This window comes from Heterodontus francisci, chromosome 27 (assembly GCF_036365525.1).
Source record: "Heterodontus francisci isolate sHetFra1 chromosome 27, sHetFra1.hap1, whole genome shotgun sequence".
Classification (NCBI taxonomy): Eukaryota; Metazoa; Chordata; class Chondrichthyes; order Heterodontiformes; family Heterodontidae; genus Heterodontus; species Heterodontus francisci.
In genome coordinates, this window is record NC_090397.1 from 57879357 (window position 1) to 57891743 (window position 12387).

A 12387-nucleotide genomic window follows, 5' to 3' on the forward strand; every position below is an offset into this window, starting at 1 on the left:
TCTTTATGTCATCATTGTCGACAGGAATAGTGACGGAAGACTGGAGGATAGCAAATGTTGTCCCCTTGTTCAAGAAGGGGAGTAGAGACAGCCCTGGTAATTATAGACCTGTGAGCCTTACTTCGGTTGTGGGTAAAATGTTGGAAAAGGTTATAAGAGACAGGATTTATAATCATCTTGAAAAGAATAAGTTCATTAGCGATAGTCAGCACGGTTTTGTGAAGGGTAGGTCGTGCCTCACAAACCTTATTGAGTTTTTCGAGAAGGTGACCAAACAGGTGGATGAGGGTAAAGCAGTGGATGTGGTGTATATGGATTTCAGTAAGGCGTTTGATAAGGTTCCCCACGGTAGGCTATTGCAGAAAATACGGAAGTATGGGGTTGAAGGTGATTTAGAGCTTTGGATCAGAAATTGGCTAGCTGAAAGAAGACAGAGGGTGGTGGTTGATGGCAAATGTTCATCCTGGAGTTTAGTTACTAGTGGTGTACAGCAAGGATCTGTTTTGGGGCCACTGCTGTTTGTCATTTTTATAAATGACTTGGATGAGGGTGTAGAAGGGTGGGTTAGTAAATTTGCGGATGACACGAAGGTCGGTGGAGTTGTGGATAGTGCCGAAGGATGTTGTAGGGTACAGAGGGACATAGATAGGCTGCAGAGCTGGGCTGAGAGATGGCAAATGGAGTTTAATGCGGAAAAGTGTGAGGTGATTCACTTTGGAAGGAGTAACAGGAATGCAGAGTACTGGGCTAATGGGAAGATTCTTGGTAGTGTAGATGAACAGAGAGATCTTGGTGTCCAGGTACATAAATCCCTGAAAGTTGCTACCCAGGTTAATAGGGCTGTTAAGAAGGCATATGGTGTGTTAGCTTTTATTAGTAGGGGGATCGAGTTTCGGAGCCACGAGGTCATGCTGCAGCTGTACAAAACTCTGGTGAGACCGCACCTGGAGTATTGCGTGCAGTTCTGGTCACCGCATTATAGGAAGGATGTGGAAGCTTTGGAAAGGGTGCAGAGGAGATTTACTAGGATGTTGCCTGGTATGGAGGGAAGGTCTTACGAGGAAAGGCTGAGGGACTTGAGGTTGTTTTCGTTGGAGAGGAGGAGGAGAGGTGACTTAGTAGAGACATATAAGATAATCAGAGGGTTAGATAGGGTGGATAGTGAGAGTCTTTTTCCTCGGATGGTGATGGCAAACATGAGGGGACATAGCTTTAAGTTGAGGGGTGATAGATATAGGACAGATGTTAGAGGTAGTTTCTTTACTCGGAGAGTAGTAGGGGCGTGGAACGCCCTGCCTGCAACAGTAGTAGACTCGCCAACTTTAAGGGCATTTAAGTGGTCATTGGATAGACATATGGATGAAAAGGGAATAGTGTAGGTCAGATGGTTTCACAGGTCGGCGCAACATTGAGGGCCGAAGGGCCTGTACTGCGCTGTAATGTTCTAATTCTAATTCTAATACAGGCCCGGTCTCCTCAATCTCTCCTCATAGGACACTCCTGCCATCCGGGAATCAGTCTGGTGAACCTTTGTTGCACTCCCTCTATGGCAAATATATCCTCTCTTAGGTAAGGAGGCAAGAACTGTACACAATACTCCAGGTGCGGTCTCACCAGGCTCTATACAATTGCAGCAAGACTTCTTTACTCCTATACTCAAATCCTCTTGCAATAAAGGCTAACATACCATTTGCCTTCCTAATTTCTTGCTGCACCTGCATGTTAGCTTTCAGTGACTTATGAACAAGGACACCCAGGTCCCTTTGGACGTCAACTCTTCCCAATCTCACTATTTAAGAAATACTCTGCATTTATGTTTTTTTCTTATAGAGGGTGATGATATTGGCATTGCACAAGCCCTGTGGTACTGCTCCCTCATCCCAGCACAGGCAAAGTAGTTCATGGAGTGCTGCAAGTATAGCAGGCTTGGCATTCTTGATTATTTCAGGGGTAATGCCGTCCTTTCCAGGGGCTTTTCCACTGGCTAGAGAATTAATGGCATCACTGAGCTCCGATTTTGTTGGCTGTTCATCCAGCTCATCCATGACTGGCAGAGACTGGGTTGCATTGAGAGCAGAATCAGTGACATTTTCCTTGGAGTACAGTTCTCGGTAGTGCTCCACCCAGTAGTCCATTTGCTTGTGTTGGTCAGTGATCGTGTCCCCTGATTTAGACTTGAGAGGAGCGATCTTCTTGATGGTTGGCCCAAACGCTCTCTTGATGCCATCATACATTCCTCTGATGTTTCTGGTGTTGGAGGCCAGCTGAATATGACTACATAGATGTTGCCAGTAGTCATTTGCACAGCACCTGGCTGTTCTTTGTGCAGCGCTTCTGGCTACTTTAAGTGCTACGGATGTGAACTCACTGGGGGCTTTCTTGTAGTTCAACAGTGCAGTGCGCTTAGTGGCTATGAGAGGTTCCAGCTCTTCAAAGTGAGATTGAAACCAGTCTGCATTCTGCTTCTCATGTTTGCCAAAGGTGGTCATAGCTGAGTAATAGATGGTGTCTCTGATGTGGGCCCACTTCGTCTCTGCACCCCTGCAGGAGTGTTTTGAAGGGCTTTTTCAAGTGAATTTCAAAACTTATGTAACAGCTGTGGATAAGAAATTCTGTTAGTGTTGATGTCAGGCAGCCATTCTGCTTGGAGTGCTGTAGCTTCTTTGGTTTGAGTTGACCTTTGCTGCACACCAGGGAGTGGTCGGTGACACAGTCTGCACTGTGGAAGCTGTGTGTGATTTGGACACTGTTTATAGAGGCTCGCCTTGCGACGGTGAGGTCCAGCTGGTGCCAACGACATGATCTTGGGTGTCTCCATGAAACCTGGTGACAGGGTTTGGTATGAAAGAACGAGTTAGTGATGCAGAGGTTGTGATAGGTACACAACTCCAGCAGTCTCTGTCCATTCTCATTCATCCTTCCAATGCCATAGTGCCTAAGGTAGGAGGGCCATGAGTCATGATCAGCCCCAACCCTGGTGTTAAAGTCCCCTAGCAGGAACAAATGTTCGGTATTAGGAATGCTACTAATGATATTATGGAATTCCTCGCAGAACTAGTCTTTAACTTCAGGTGAGGAGCAAAGTGTTGGAGCATAGATGCTGAGTAGGTGTACTGGACCAGAAGTGTTGAGCAGTCGGATGGACTGTATGCATTCCAAGCCATTTGAAGGTGGCTCTATCATGCTGAGCAAAGAGTTTCTGATGGCAAAGCCCACTCCATGCTGTCTTGGTTCTTCAGGATCCCTACCCTGCCAGTAGAAAGTGTAGTCTTGCTCTCTTAGAGATCTGCTTGCAGAGAGGCGTGTCTCCTGAAGTGCTGCAATGTCCACATTGAGTCTACTGAGCTCATTGTTAATGATGGCGGTCTTCCAAGAGTTGTTGGTTGTGTAAAGTCTTCCGACAGGCCAGGACACACAGTTCTGAAGTTCCAGCTTGAAAAATGAAGGGCTGGTACCTTCTTTCCTTTTTTTGTCGTGCTGTTTGGTGCGGTGTTACAGTCCACTTGTCTACAAGAACAAGGGTGACCGCGGTGACTGCAACAACTACCGTGGAATCTCGTTGCTCAGCATAGTGGGGAAAGTCTTCGCTCGAGTCGTTTTAAACAGACTCCAGAAGTTGGCTGAGCGTGTCTACCCTGAGGCACAGTGTGGCTTTCGAGCAGAGAGATTCACCATTGACATGCAGTTCTCCCTTCGCCAGCTACAGGAGAAATGCCACGAACAACAGATGCCCCTCTACATTGCTTTCATAGATCTCACCAAAGTCTTTGACCTCATCAGCAGACATGGTCTCTTCAGACTACTAGCAAAGATCGGATGTCCACCAAAGCTACTAAGTATCATCACCTTATTCCATGACAATATGAAAGGCACAATTCAGCTTAGCGGTGCCTCATCAGATCCCTTTCCTATCCTGAGTGGCATGAAACAGGGCTGTGTTCTCGCACCTACACTGTTTGGGATCTTCTTCTCACTGCTGCTCTCACATGTGTTCAAGTCTTCAGAAGAAGGAATTTTCCTCCACACAAGATCAGATGGCAGGTTGTTCAACCTTGCTCGTCTGAGAGCGAAGACCAAACTACAGAAGGTCCTTATCAGGGAACTCCTCTTTGTTGACTATGCTGCATTAACATCCCACACAGAAGAGTGTCAGCAGAGACTCATCGACAGGATTGCGGCTGCCTGCAACGAATTTGGCCTAATCATCAGCCTCAAGAAAACGATCATCATGGGACAGGACGTCAGAAATGCTCCATCCATCAATATCGGCGACCACGCTCTGGAAGTGGTTCAAGAGTTCACCTACCTAGGCTCAACTATCACCAGTAACCTGTCTCTTGATGCAGAAATCAACAAGCACATGGAAAAGGCGTCTGCTGCTGTGTCCAGACTGGCCAAGAGGGTGTGGGAAAATGGCACACTGACAGGGAACACAAAAGTCCGAGTGTATCAAGCCTGTGTCCTCAGTACCTTGCTGTACAGCAGCGAGGCCTGGACAACGTATGTCAGCCAAGAGCGACGTCTCAACTCATTCCAACTTCACTGCCTCCGGAGAATCCTTGGCATCAGGTGGCAGGACCGTATCTCCAACGCAGAAGTCCTCGAGGCGGCCAACATCCCCAGCATATACACCCTACTGAGCCAGCGGTGCTCAAGATGGCTTGGCCATGTGAGCCGCATGGGAGATGGCAGGATCCCCAAGGACGCATTGTACAGTGAGCTCGTCACTGATATCAGACCCACCGGCCGTCCACGTCTCCGTTTTAAAAACGTCTGCAAATGCGACATGAAGTCCTGTGACATTGACCACAAGTTGTGGGAGTCAGTTGCCAGCGATCGCCAGAGCTGGCGAGCAGCCATAAAGGCGGGGCTAAAGCGTGGCGAGTCAAAGAGACTTAGCAGTTGGCAGGAAAAAAGACAGCATTGCAAGGAGAGAGCCAACTGTGTCACAGCCCCGACAACTAATTTTATCTGCAGTGCCTGTGGAAGAGTCTGTCACTCTAGAATTGGCCTTTATAGCCACTCCAGGTACTGTTCCACAAACCACTGACCTCCTCTAGGCGCTTACCCATTGTCTCTCAAGACAAGGAGGCCAAAGAAGAAAAGATGTTTTTGACTACCCAAGTGGATAACTTCACATTTTTCCACATTATATTCCATCTGCCATGCTCTTGCCTACTCGCTGAGCCTGTCCAAATCCCTTTGAAGCATCTTTGCATCCTCCTCACAACACACATTCCCACCCTAGTTTTGTGTCAGCAGCAAACTTGGAAATATTACATTTGGTCCCCACATCAAAATCATTGATATAGATTGTGAATAGCTGGGAGTCAAGCACAGATCTTTGTGGTACCCCATTAGTCACAGCCTGCCAACTTGAAAACGACCTGTTTATTCCTACTCTCTGTTTTCTGTCCATTAACCAATTCTCAATCCATGCCAGTATATTCCCCCCAATCCCATATGCTCTAATTTTGCTTACTAAACACTTGTGTGGGACCTTATCAAAAGCCTTCTGAAAATCCAAGTACGCCACATCCACTGGTTCCCCCTTATCTCTTCTGCTAGTTACATCCTCAAAAAACTCCAACAGGTTCGTCAAACATGATTTGCCTTTCATAAATCCATGTTGACTAAGTGGCCCAGTTATCATATCCTTTATATTAGATTCCAGCCTTTTCCCTACTACTGATGTCAGGCTACAGGCCTGTAGTTCCCCATTTTCTCTCTCCCTCCTTTCTTAAATAGTGGGGTTACATTTGCTACATTCCAATCTTCAGGATCAGCTCCAGAATCTGTAGAATTTTGGAAGTTGATCACCAATGCATCCTCTATCTCTACAAGACTCTGGGACGTAGATCATCAGGTCCAGGGGATTTAGCAACTTTCAGTTCCATTAATTTCTCCAGTACTACTTTTTTAGTAATACTAATTTCTTTCAGTTCCTCATTCTCGCTAGTTCCTTGGTTCCCTAGTATTTCTGGGAGGTTTTTTGTATCTTCCTCCATGAAGACAGACACAAAGCATTTGTTTAGTTTCTCTGCCATTTCCTTATTCCCATTATAAATTCCCCTGTCTCTGCCTGTTATGGGCCCATGTTTGCCTTTGCTAATCTTTTCCTTTTCATACCTATAGAAGCTTTTACAGTCATTTTTATGTTTCCCACTAGTTTATTTTCATATTCTATTTTCTCTTTCTTTATCAGTTTCTTGGTCCTCCATTGCTGAATTCTAAAATGCTCCCAATCTTCAGGCTTACTACTTCTTTGGTAACCTTATAAACCTCTTCCTTTGATTTAATACAATCTTTAACTTCTCCTATCAGCCATGGTTGGATCACTTTTTCTGCTGGATATTTTTGTGCCTCAAAGGAATGTAAATTTGTTGTAAATCATGTATTAATTCTTTAAATGCTAGCCATTGCCTCTCTACCATTATACCATCTAATGTAGTTTCCCAATCTACTACAGATAACTTGCCCCTCATACCTTTGTAGTTTCCTTTGTTTAGATTTAAGACCCTAGTTTCAGATTGAACTTCATCACTTTCAAACTTAAAGTAAAATTCTTTCATATTATGGTCACTTTTCCCTAAAAGCTCCTTTACGAGATTATTAATTAGCCCTTTCTCTTTGTACAATATCTGCATTCCTCTTATTCTGGTCTCTTTTGCATCCGTGATTTTAATCACTCCACCATTGGTGGCCGTGCCTTCAGGTGCCGAGGCTTTAAGCTCTGAAATGCCACCCCTAAGCCTCTGCGTCTCTAACTCTCATTCCTCCTTTAAGACGCTCTTTAAAGCCTACTTCTTTGACCAAACTTTTGGTCATCTGCCCTAATATATCTTTATGTAGCTCAGTGTCAAATTTTATTTGACAATGCTCCTTTGAAGTGTCTTGGGCCATTTTACTATGTTAAAAGCGCTAAATAAATGCTAAGTTGTTGTTGTAGAACTAAACTCCACACTTCAGATGTGGTCTAACCAGAGCTTTATACAACTGTAGCATAACTTCCACTTTGTATTCTAGCTGTTTTGATATAAACTCTATCATGGCAAATGTTACATGTTACGCCCTTGTTCAAAAAACAGTGTGAGGATAAACCCAGCAACTGCAAGCCAGTCAGTTTAACCTTAGTAGTGAGAAAGCTTTTAGAAATCATAATCCTGGTCAAAATTAACAATAACTTGGACAACAGTGGATTAATTAAGGGAAGTCAGCACGGACATGTTAAAGGCAAATCATGTTCAACTAACTTGATTGAGTTTTTTGATGAGGTAACAGAAAGAGTTGACGAGAGTAATGTGCTTGATATGGTTTATTTGGACTTCTAAAAGGCATTTGATAAAATACCACATAATAAGCCTGTCAGCATAGTGGAAGCCCATGGAACTAAAGGGACAGTGGTAGTATGGATATGAAGCTAGCCGAATGACAGGAAACAGAGTAGTAGTGAACTACTACTTTCAGACTAGAGGAGGTATACAATGGTGTTCCTCAGGGGTCAGTGCTAAGACCACTACTTTTCTTGATATATATTAATGAGTTAGACTTGGGTATACAGGGAACAATTTCAAAATTAGCAAATGACACAAAGTGTGGAAGTATTGAGAACTATGAAGAGGATAGTGATAGACTTTAAGAGGACATAGACTGGTGGAATGGGCAAACACGTGGTTGATGAAATTTAATTGTTGAGGGGAGATTTGATAGAGGTGTTCAAAATCAGAAGAGAGAAACTGTTCCCTTTGGTAAATGGATCACGAAGCAGAGGACACAGATTTGAGATGATTGGCAAAAGAACCAAAGGTCACATGAGGAAAAACTGTTTTACACAGAGGGTGGTTAGGATCTGGAATGCACTGCCTGAGCAGGTGGTGAAGGCAAATTCAAGTGTGGCTTTCAAAAGGGAAATGAAAGGGAATAAGTACCTGAGGGTAAGAAATTTGCAGGGAAACTGGGAAAGGGCAAGGGAGTGGGACCAGCTAAATTGCTCTTGCAGAGAGCTGGTGGGGACTCGATGGGCTAAATGGCCTCCCTCTGTGCTGTAACCACTCTATCAGTCTAACATTCCATTAGCCTTTTTAATTAATTTTTGTACCTGTCCATTAGTTTTTAGTGATTTCTGTACTTAGACCCCTAAATCAAAGGCATGGTTTGTAATGAATACTTTGCATCTGTTTTCACAAAAAATCAGGACGGAGCAAACATTGTAGTTGAGGAGGAGTGTGAAATATTGGGTGGCATAAACATAGTGAAGACGGAAATATTAGCATCCTTTAAAGCGGATAAATCACCAGACCTGGATGAAATGTATCCCAGGCTGTGAAGGGAAGCAAGGGAAGAAATAGTAGAGGCTCTGATCATCATTTTCCAATCCTCTCTTGCTACTGGCAAGGTGCTGGAGGACTAGAGGACTGCTGATGTTGTACCATTGTTTAAAAAAGGATGAAGGGATAGCCTGAGGAATTACAGGCCAGGCAACCTAACCTTGGTGGTGGGTAAGTTATCGGAAAAAATTCTGAGATGTAGTATAAATTGCCATTTAGAGTGACACAGATTAATCAAGGACAGTCAACATAGATCTGTTAACGGAAGGATGTGTCTGTCTAACTTGATGGAATTTTTTAAGAAGGCAAAAAATGGTCGATGAGGGTAGTGTATTTGATGTAGTTGACACAGATTTTGGAAAGGCTTTTGACAAGGTCCCACATGGAAGACTGATTAGTAAATTAAATGTTCATGGGATCCAAGGGAAAGTGGCAAGTTGGATCAAAAATTGGCTCAGTGACAGAAAACAAAGGGTTATGGTTGACAGGTATTTTTGTGACTGCAAGGCTGTTCTGTAGGGCTCAGTACTGGGTCCCTTGCTGTTCATATATATATCAATGATTTAGACTTAAATACAAGGGACAAATACAGGGGACATGATAAGAAATTTGCAGATGATACGAAGATTGGCTGTGTGACCGATAGTGAGTAAGGAAGCTGTGACTGCAGGAAAATAGCAATGGTCTGGTCACGGGTACAGAAAAGTGGTAAATATAATTCAATCTGGAGAAATGAGGCAATCAATTTACAAAGGATAAACAAGGCAAGGGAATATATAATAGATGGTAGGATTCTGAAAAGTGTAGAGGAACAGAGGGACCAAGGAGAGTATGTCCACAGATCCCTGAAGGTAGCAGGACAGATTCATAAGGTATACATAGTTCTTTCCTTTATTGGCCGAGGCCTAGAGAATAAGAGCAGGGAGGTTATGCTAGAACTGTATAAAACACAATTAGATCGCGTACATTTCTGGTCACCACATTACAGGAGGAGCTAGACAGGGTACAGAAGAGATTTATGAGGATGTTGCCAGGATGGAGAATTTTAGCTGTGAGGAAAGATTGGAAAGACTTGGGTTTTTCTCTTTGGAACAGAGAAGGCTGAGGGGAGATTTAATTGGGGTGTATAAAATTATGAAGGGACCTAAATAGAATGGATAGGAAGGATCTATTTCTGTTATCAGAGAGGCATAGATTTAAAGTAATTGGTAGAAGGATTGGAGGAGCCATTTTTTCACCCAGAAAGTGGTGGGGGTCTGGAACTCATTGCCTGAAAGGGTGGTAGAGGCAGAAACCCTCGTTTCATTTAAAAAATATTTGGATGTGCACTTGAGGTACTGTAACCTACAAGGCTATGGACCAAGAGCTGGAAGGTGAGATTAGATTGGATAATTCTTTTTCGGCCAGCGTGGATATGATGGGCTAGTGGGATCTGGCGCTTCAGTTAACAGGAAGCTGTCACTTTTAGGTTGGATCAGCTGGAGAGAACCTTTTGAGTGGAGTTCACACTCCTAGTGGTAACCAGAAGTATGTTCCCATGCACATTTCTGTTTTATCAAACAGGAATGTCCAGCAGCTAGACTAGGGCAGGAGGAGGCATGGATGGGCAACCTTTTTTTTCAGGTTGATGCCAAATCCATTCAACCCAGCCGGTTACTTCAGACCTCCTGACATGTCAGGTGGCAGCCATGAAGTGCCAGACAGCCTGTGGTCTGAGGTGCTGGCTGCAGTTGCTAAGCCATCCCAGGAACCAGCACAGATTTAAACTTGTAATTCGAACCTTTCTGGTCTCTCTCACCCAATAGCCTACTGGTCGGGCTGTGTTATCTTGCAATGTATTAATGAGCTAACATTTCTTCCTTGAAGAATCTTACCCTTCATTTAGCACAAAAAAACACTGATTACAGGGAATGTGACTTGCTTCTAAATACAAGGATTTTTACCTGTTAATGGGCTCTCCAGAAGCTTCTTTTTAGAAGATGTGCCCATTAATTCTTCATTATTCAACATAACTGGTTGGAGACTTAAGTTTAAAGAGATAATGAGCGACGCATATTGAATTAGACTTTATTTCAACAATTGGACCTGCCATCTAATGTATTTCAGAAGGTAATAAGTATTTTAGTTAAACTTGATAAATGTCACAGAACAATTAGTTGTTGAACCAATCAGAAATATAATTGCTTCTTGTTATTTCCATTAAAGGGTCTCCTGGTTCTTAAAAGGAAATTAAATGTCTGATTTTTTTTGTTTCAGTTATAGTATTAGAAATGTCAAACAGACTTTGATTTATTAACGATACTTATGCATAATTTATCCTTGATATTTATGCATAATTTATCTTAGTCCTTTTTTTTTGAAGAATTCTTATTTTGTCTATAAGATCAAGGAACTTATTGCTGGGGAACAGAATTCCTTACTAGCTTGTGCCACTAAGAATGAAGACTGGGTACTCTCCTGCTGGATACATGTAGTACGGGTCTATATGTGACCTTCCTGAGCCCTTGTTCTTTTGAGACATAACTGGGTCTTTATTGATTTATTTTATCCAGCAGCCTGGAAATCTGATTGTGCTGCTCCCGTTTTAAAATGGGCGCCTAAGGATCTAATATGGTGGATGACATGCATGCGCTGTTCTGCACCTGAAGTTCACTGCCCACCTTATTAGATTGGACTACTCAGTAGGATTCCAGTGTATGCAACTGATACGGTTGTTAGGACCCCAATTTGTATTTGCAATGGGCCTAACACCCATTTCAGGCCCATTTATGAAATTCGTTAGCGACTGACCAGCCAGTCTTTTCAAGCGCTCAGCAGCCAAACCCATTGGTCCTTACAAGAATCTCTGGAGGCTGTCACCCAAAAGGTAAGTTCCTCGTTTATTTACTTACCTTACTGTGGAGCCAGGAAGAGAAGGCGTGCTGCCCTTGGATCTGCATTAAAACAGGGGGCTATTGCTGGCCACCGCTCACACCCCCCACCCCCTGTCTTTATTGCTCCTATTTTTGTTCTTGTTCTGTAGTTTTCCTTTTTTCCATATACATTTCCAGTTTTTGTTCTGCTGTTGAAATTTCTCCCCACAAGCACACTTACCTACTCCAATTTTTTCTAGTTCATTCTATTTGTATAGAATTCTTAATTAAGCATGTCAGATCATTGCCCAAGGCAAACCTTACTGAACTAGATAATGGAAAAAATGTTTATATCCTTTGCCTATTATAATCAAATCATTACTTCTTTCATTCACATTTGCATTTGGTTTCCACTATACTAAAGTACAGAGGTAAGCAGCTTAGAAATTTGAATGGTTGATATAAATCCTAGCAGACTCCCTCAGGAAAGGTATGTTGCCGTTTCACCTCTGGCAAAGTAACAATGGCGGAGGAGGAACAACGCCGAAGAATTTCTCACATTAGAATACCTTTCTAACCTGGATCCCGCATTAAGGGGTGATTCTCTGGGGCTTGCAGGGTACATTGGTTGGGAAATCACATTCCCGTAGCCCCTGATTTGTGGTCCATTTAACTGAATGGATGTAATATCGGACCCCACTGTCAGGCTGAAATGTGGGACAGAAGCTCGCACTCATTGTAATTTTCCTCAGGGCAGCCAATAATGCCAGAAGGCGGGCTTGCCTTCCAATTAAGGGCAACGGATGAGTTCTTGAAGCTTGAGGGCCAATCAGAGGCCTCCCAGCTTGAAAGGAGCAACAGGCTGTGATGGCAGGTAAGTAAGGGCGAGGGTGCTTCAAAATAGAGGCGGCTTCTCATCGACATTTTTAAAGCTTAAATTTAACAGAAAATCAGTTTTGTAGCCAGACCAGCACTGCAGAGGGATTCCCTTTACAGGGCAGCCTGCAGCTGGTGCAGCACCCAGGCAGGGAGGGGGGCCTTTAGGCCTGCCTGGAGTGTTGGCCCCCCGGTCTGCCAGCCAGGAGGCTGTCTCCAGGCACCTAAACTGGCCCCCGCTACCTCTGGGAACATGGAGGCTGACTGGAAAATCCTAGTCAATCTCCTTTAATTGGCATTAAGTGGCCTTTAACGAGCTGTGTCAGCAACCT

At 43.7% G+C, this 12387-nt stretch overlaps 1 protein-coding gene across 1 annotated transcript in view; it reads right to left on the minus strand.

Moving 5' to 3' along the window:
- Positions 1-12387, minus strand: part of col7a1l (collagen type VII alpha 1-like) — a 353167-nt gene that overhangs the window by 12262 nt on the left and 328518 nt on the right. Inside the window, exon 94 of the mRNA XM_068059665.1 lies at positions 10271-10339. Coding sequence (XP_067915766.1) covers positions 10271-10339 — 69 coding nt within the window. The remainder of the gene's footprint in view (positions 1-10270; positions 10340-12387) is intronic.